Here is a 7,452-nt window from a genome sequence, read left to right as displayed (position 1 = left end):
ACATGCATAATCAAATCAAATATTTTCAATGAAAGATGTATCATCTGCAAAAAATATATATTTCAGGGTTAATCAAATCATTTCCTTGGTGAAAATCAAAAGCATTTATATTTCATCTATTTTTCACTACTAAATCATAAAGAACGACAGTAGTTTCTGCGGAATTCCATTTCGAGACATGAATAAGCTAATTTCAAGCAAAAATTTTCCAGAAGAAACAGCAATTCAGATCACTCTAAAGTCAAACAAATCTCTCATATTTTTTTGGCAAACTCACCTTAGTTTACACATATAATACTTATTTCACTGTTGATTTGTAGTCGTTTCCAATGTGCTACTGTCTATAAGACAAGATACAAGGATCTTCACATGAATCAACAGTCAAATTTCTTTCCAATGATGAAATCTCTAATGAAAAGTGGAACATAATACATTACTGCCATTATTGTGGATCGATGGCCTAATGAGAGCCAAGCTGGTGGATTCTTCTTCAGCACTGCATCAACTGTTTTCTTGGCAAATTCTTCCGCTGGGGTTGACTTTGAACTTTGTGAAAAGATGGCTCTTGCTCGAATTGCTCCTTCAAACCGCTTATACAGCTTCCATTCTGGCATCCGATCATAGATTGCTACAGCTGAGTTTCCTATATTCGATTTCACAGCTCCAGGTACAACAGTAATCACATCAATGCCAAAGGCTCGAAGTTCCAATCTACATATAAACAACAAAGGTTATGTGAGTGCATGTGCACACTTGCCAAAGGTTATACAGGAAAAATCAACTATTAAATGTCACAGATCTCTATAGAACTTTTGAATGACAATTAACATTGCAAAGTGAAGGCTTTGCTCATTCTCGTTTACTGAATTTCATAAAAGCCAAATAGAAAATCACAACATAACAAATACACGAATAATATATTGGTACACAGCTATGGTCACGTGAATAGAGACTGAAAAAAATTAGGAACACCTCAAAGAGTCGGAAAGTGCATGTATGGCAGCTTTTGATGAAGTGTATACACCTGCCCATGGCGTCGGAGCCAAAACAGTGACACTTCCAAAGTTTACAATTTTACCCTTCTTCCTAGATGCCATGTGAGGAACTACAGCTTGAATCAACCTCAACGAACCTACAGATAAAAACAGTGCCATGTATTGAAATAATCAGTAAAATATCAAGAAACTATATTATTCACTCAATTCGAACAATTTGATAAGTCAATCCCCAAAGAAGAATTAGTTAATCAACAGCAATATCTTTTAACATTATAATAAGACAAAAACCTAAGATGATGCTGAGGAAATCCCAAGTGTTGTAACACTTAAAGGTCGTACACTATACAGTTCGAGAAATATTTCGTTTCGTAGCTACGGGATGGAAATGAAATGAAAGTCCATGACTAATAAAACTAAATTAATATAATTACAATAAATTCCCAGATAGGAAAAAGAAAGATTTGAATGACCAATAATTGGAAATTGAAGGTACTACAGAACATTCGGACAGTAATGCAATCGCTTTGAATCTTGATGATTAAAACCATTAACCACTACTGCTAATGCTTAATAAATTCCATTTTATTTTGTGAAATCTCCAGTCATTACATGGATCTTACAGAAAATAAATTCTACAGGCTTCAAACAATCCTCTTATGACCAGGCAGGCCATCCGACACAGCACTTAGATGATGACCCAAATGGTAGCCTGCTGCCCAAAAATTTCTTCCTCGAGACAAAAGCCCAATCAGCAATTTTTCTTGAAGAATGAAGTTCCACTCTTCTAAATACCAAAATGATTTCCATTTCAACTTTAACAACATGAAAACTGGCAGACGCATCTAAATGAAACAACCTAATTTATATCTTTTGTCATCAACAAAGAGGTCACAATTATAGATTTATAGTAGCCGCAGAAACGCCTATATCCCACATTGAACAAATCTTATGTGGGCTGTGAGTTCTGACATACTTAATGTAGATAAAGCAGAACAATATCAGATTCAGAGCCAGTTATTGTCGAAGTTACTTCTTAGCAGTGACAATTTTACATGAAACAGAACTTACAAATATTTTCGTACTATTATACTTTATTCCTATGATACTACTGCAATCTGTAGGAAAATCTGGTGGGATTTCGGGTAATACTTGAGGTAACATTGCAGCGGAACAACACAAGTGATATCAATAATTGAATATGATATACATCAATATTTATGGTGGTTCACCCCAAAAGTGGACTACATCCATTATATACCTTTTAACATGATCACTTCTTTATTAATAATAAAGAAGACAAAGAGAATTGAAAATACAAGGTATTTCACTCAAAACATTCCGATTTTATCACCCACTTTCTTTCACCAATCATATTCCTTACAAGGATAAACACCCTTTAAGAAAGTCACACTAAATCCTCTATCCCATTTCTACATTTGTGATTAAAGACGAGAGAATTTTGTGATTTGGTGTGATGAAGAATGAAGAATGGATGGATGTTTAAAGGACATGTTTGAGAAAGACAATAAAAAATTATACATTATTGCATACATAATCAAACCTAACATCTTTGACTAACTCAAACCATGTGTCAGTTATTTGTCAAAAATGACGTACTTTGAATTCAAAGTTGGCTTACTTTGAAAAAATGGCTTGATTTATAAGCAATTCTTCCCATCGAGTCCATTTTGTGAAAATTCGATCAAACCTGCAACATCCCTACAGTAATTCCAGCTTCTATTTCGGCAATGTATTGGTCATCATATCAGAACCATTTTCATCTGTGTGAATCATTTCAAGTTTTAACAACTTATTCTCCAATATATCCCGTACCCAAAGATAGCAAACATCAATATGTTTTGGTCTAGAATGCATTGAAGTATTCTTTCCAAGATGAATTGCAATCTGACTGTCACAGGACAACTTATATTGATCTTGCACAAAACTTGATTCCTCCAAAAACCCTTTCATCCATAACAACTCATGGCATGCGTCAGTTTCCGCAATGAACTTCGCTTCAGTGTTTGACAATGCTACACACTTTTGTAACTTTGTTTGCCATGACACAACTCCCTTTACAAATATAATCAGGTATCCCGATGTTGACTTTCATGAGTCAACATCTCCTGTTATGTCTGCATTCGTGTAGCCTACAAACTCAAGTCTAAATCCTCCAAAACTCAATCTATGTTTAGAGGTGCACCGTAGATATCTGAATATCTATTTTATTAAAGCCCACTGTTCCTTTCCCAGTTTTGAAAGGTATCTACTCACCACACCTACAAAATGAGCTAAATCTGGCCGAGTACGTACCATGACTTACATCAGACTTCCAACTGCTGAAACATATGATACACTTTTTATTTATTCTTCTTCATCCTCTGTAATAGGACTCTGTTTTGAGTTCAACTTGAAATGGTTGGCAAGAGGGCATCGAACCGCTTTGGCTTGGTCCATGTTGAACCTCTTAAGTATCTTCTCAATATACTTCTGTTGCGACAACCAGGTCTTCTTGGAATATGTCTCAATGGATTTCTATGCCAATAATTCTTTTTGCTGGCCCCAAGTCCTTCATAGAAAATGTCTCGCTTTAGTTGCTTGTTTAGGCCTTTGATTTCTGAAGCATCTTTGCCGACAATCAACATGTCATCTACATAGAGTTTAAGCACCAACAAATCATCATCAAGGGTTTTCTTGACAAACACATAATGGTCTGCAGTGGTTTTCTTGAATCCCTGTTGAATTATTACAAATTCAAACTTCTTGTACCACTGTCTCGGTACTTGCTCGAGACCATACAAACTCTTCTTTAATCTACACACGAGGTCCTCATTCCCTTTCTCTGCAAATCTTTCTGGTTGGACCATGTAGATTTCTTACTCCAAATCCCCGTGAAAGAATGAGGTCTTGACATCCATTTGTTCCACCTCCGGATCAAGCTCAGCTCCTAACACTAGCACAATCCGGATGGATGTCGTCTTCACCACAAGTGAAAATATTTCGTCAAAGTCAAATCCATGTTAATGAACGAAACCTTCGATGACAATTCTTAGCAAATTCTTAGCTTTGAATCTTGGTTGACTACTGTGTTCTTTGTACTCCAACCTGAACACTCATTTATTCTTCAAAACTTTCTTGCCTTCGTCAACTTCACCAGCTCGAATGTCTCATTCTCATGCAAGGATTGCATTTCATCTAGCATGGTCTTTCCATTTATCCTCTTTTTCGCTGGTAATAGTTTGCTCGAAGCTCTCTGGTTCTCCCCCGTAAATTATCTAGCATGATATATTAATTTTAGGATTATCTTGTTGAAGGTCGCACTGCTCTTCCAGAACATGTGGTCATTGTACCACGAGAAGTTTTTGCTAGTGGTTCACTCTGAACATGGATCTCATCATCATCCTCATGATCGTTATGCAACTCTTCATCTTCAAAACATTGTGGATTTACTGTTGAAGACCATCATTCCAGATCTTGTTCAAATCCATAATTCTCATTTCCCGCAGTGTCAAAAAATTCATTCTTTTGAAATATAGCATCACAACTTTCATAGGCTTTTTGAGATCTGTATTGTAAAACTTGTAATCAAGTTGATCATCGTCATAACCTATAAAGATGTACTCTCTTGTTTTGGCATCCAATTTATGTCTTTCATCATTTGGTATATTAACATAAGGAACACAACCAAATACCGACAAATGATTATAGAAAATTTCTTTGTCTTGCCACACCTGTTCCGGGACATTATAATTGAGTGGAACACAAGGTGAGCAATTCAATATATATGCGACATCAACTAGTCAGCCTTGCATGTTTCTGACTTTTTCTGCCAAAGTTTTATTCATCCTTTCAGCTAATACGTTGAGTTGTGGTGTCTTTGGTGGTGTTGTTTGATGTCTAATTCCGTTTCTTTTGAATATCTCATCAAAGGATCCAATGTATTCTCTGCATTTATCTGTTCAAATACATTCGAGTTTTATGTAAGTTCGCCGTTCAACCAAGTTTAGAAAATCGTCGAATGTTTCCGCTACTTGGTCCTTGGTTGTGAGTGTCCGCACCCAAATTTTTCGAGAATGATCATCGATAAAAGTTACCCAGCACCTTGCTGCTCCGAGCGACAATGACATCAACCAACATAGATCTTGAGTGCAGCAAATCTAAAATTTTATCGACTCCTTAGGAGGTGAACTTTTGAATGATATCCTGTTTTGTTTTTCAGCTAAGCAGTTCGTGCATTGTTTCACATGAACCTGTATTATACTGAGCACAACTTGCTTGCTCACAAGACGTGTAAGATTCTTTTAAGTTATGTGGCCAAAACATCGGTGCCACAACTCTGTTGAGTTTTCTTCTCCTGCGTAGTTCACACCTTTAGAATGATTTTCTAGAACTACATAATGTTTCGACATCTTTAATCCCTTCGTCACGTCACCACAAGTGATCCTCTTGAAATCTTGCATACCCCATTTCGGAAGGTTGTGTAGAAAACTTCTTCATCGAGTCTTTCAACTGATGTCAGACTCGAGCGCATATTTGGCACATGTCTGACATCTTTCATGATCAATGTAGAGCCATTCACGCTAGTCAAGCTCACGTCTCTCTTTTCCACAACTCAGGATAAGTCGCTATTCCTCATCATGACCACACCAAAGTCCTCTTGTTTGTAAGATGTAAATCATTCTCTTCAAAATGTGACGTGGACTATGGCTCCACTATCGATCACCAAACTAACTACTCGAGTTGCCAAATTTACGGACTCCTGCTCTGGTTCGTGAACGACATTGTATTCGCCAATGACGTTTATTTGTTCATCACCAGTTTCATGATTGTCTTTTGGTTGATGACAGTATTTTTTAATATGTGACGAATATAAGATATATCATCTTACTTTTCCAAAGTTGATAATTAGAGGCACTTAGACCAATCAATCTTGGTTGTGCATTCATCCATCTTTTGTGACTGATACTAACGAATTAATCGTCAAAACCTGAACACAAAAATAATTTCCCTAATACTGTCTAGAAAGACTTTTCTGATTTGTAAGTTCAGACTAAGCTGCAGCCACGGAGCATACGAGGACTTCCTATAGTATTTGAGAACCTCGCTCTGATATCGGTTAATGGAATATCAGGGAATACTTGAGGTATCATAACACCGAAACATCACAAGTAATATTATGAATTGAATATGATGGAAGACAATATTTATAGCAGTTCATCCCAAAATTGGGGTACGACCACTCTAAATCTCTCAAAGAGATAACTTCTTTATTAATAAAAAAATAAGACAAGAGAAACTGAGAATACAAAATATTTCACTCAGAACAATGTGATTTTAATACTCACTTTTTCTTCACTAATTTTATTCCTTCAAAAGATAAACACTCGTTAAGAAATCTCATACTAAATCCTCCATTTCACTTCTATACTTGTGATAGTATATAATCCGATTTTGTGTTTTGGTGTGATCAAGAATAAATGAATATTTACATGTGAGTTTTTGGAAGAAAAAAAAAATTATAAATCATTGCATACATAATCAAACATAACATTTGACAACTCGTATATGTGTAACATTTGACAACTCGTATAGCACATAGCGAGCTTCCAAACGAAACTTTAACAGAAAGGGAATATGGAACTCCATCACAAACGCGCAGATAAAATTCACAAATTTGTTTTTTTAAAAAGAAATGTCAGTTACCATAAACATTTGTATTGAAGGTTTGCTCAATCGAGGATAAAGGGACCTCAGCGAGTGGCCCGACACACAGCATCCCAGCATTGTTGACAACAATATCGACACGCCCAAACTTCTCGATGACCGCGGAGAGCGCGCGGCGCACACTTTCATCGGACGTGACGTCTAGCTCTTGGAGAAAGAATCTGGGATCGCTTTGCAGATCAGACATGGAGGCGAGTGATCGAGCAGTGGCTACGACCTGGCAGTACCGGGCGGCAAACTCGAGGGCCAGCGCGTGACCAATGCCCCCAGACGAACACCCCGTGATGATCGTCACTTGCTTCTCACTGGAACCCATCGATCTAAAGCCTGAATCCAATTGCTACCGAATTCGTTGAGCTTCGATTGCTAAACTAATTGGTAAAAAGGAGGGTTTATACTGCAAAAGTTGAGATTGGTAGATTGAGGTTGGCCGTTCACCAAATTATCATTAATGGCGGACTGTCGTTATAGCAGGCATGGTAACTTTCTTCACGGATTTGGGGTCTCGCGGAAAAAACCCGAAACATAGATGGAGATCTCCGATTTTTTAGGATTTAGGTTCGAAATCTCCAAACCTCCCCGAAAATTACTACCTCATCCTCGAAATCTCCAAATCTTCCCGAAAATAATAACAATAATAATATTAATAATATAATAATATTATTATTTTTTAAAATATTAATAATCTTATTATTATTAATATTGATATTAATATAAATATTATCTCTAA

At 36.6% G+C, this 7,452-nt stretch overlaps 1 protein-coding gene across 1 annotated transcript; it reads right to left on the bottom strand.

The window, feature by feature from the left end:
• Nucleotides 1-232: 232 nt before the first annotated feature.
• Nucleotides 233-7,212, bottom strand: LOC142523021 (short-chain dehydrogenase ptmH-like). Its single transcript, XM_075626662.1, has 3 exons — nt 6,702-7,212; nt 973-1,132; nt 233-711 (listed from the first exon to the last, which is right to left on the bottom strand). Exons 1-3 carry the CDS (start codon nt 7,036-7,038, stop codon nt 375-377), a joined length of 834 nt encoding a protein of 277 aa, XP_075482777.1. The 5' UTR covers nt 7,039-7,212; the 3' UTR covers nt 233-374.
• Nucleotides 7,213-7,452: the final 240 nt, after the last annotated feature.

This window comes from Primulina tabacum, chromosome 13, assembly GCF_025594145.1.
Source record: "Primulina tabacum isolate GXHZ01 chromosome 13, ASM2559414v2, whole genome shotgun sequence".
In the NCBI taxonomy this organism is placed as follows: Eukaryota; Viridiplantae; Streptophyta; class Magnoliopsida; order Lamiales; family Gesneriaceae; genus Primulina; species Primulina tabacum.
Note: the sequence above shows the minus strand (reverse complement) of the source record. Positions and strands in the feature narration are given on the sequence as shown.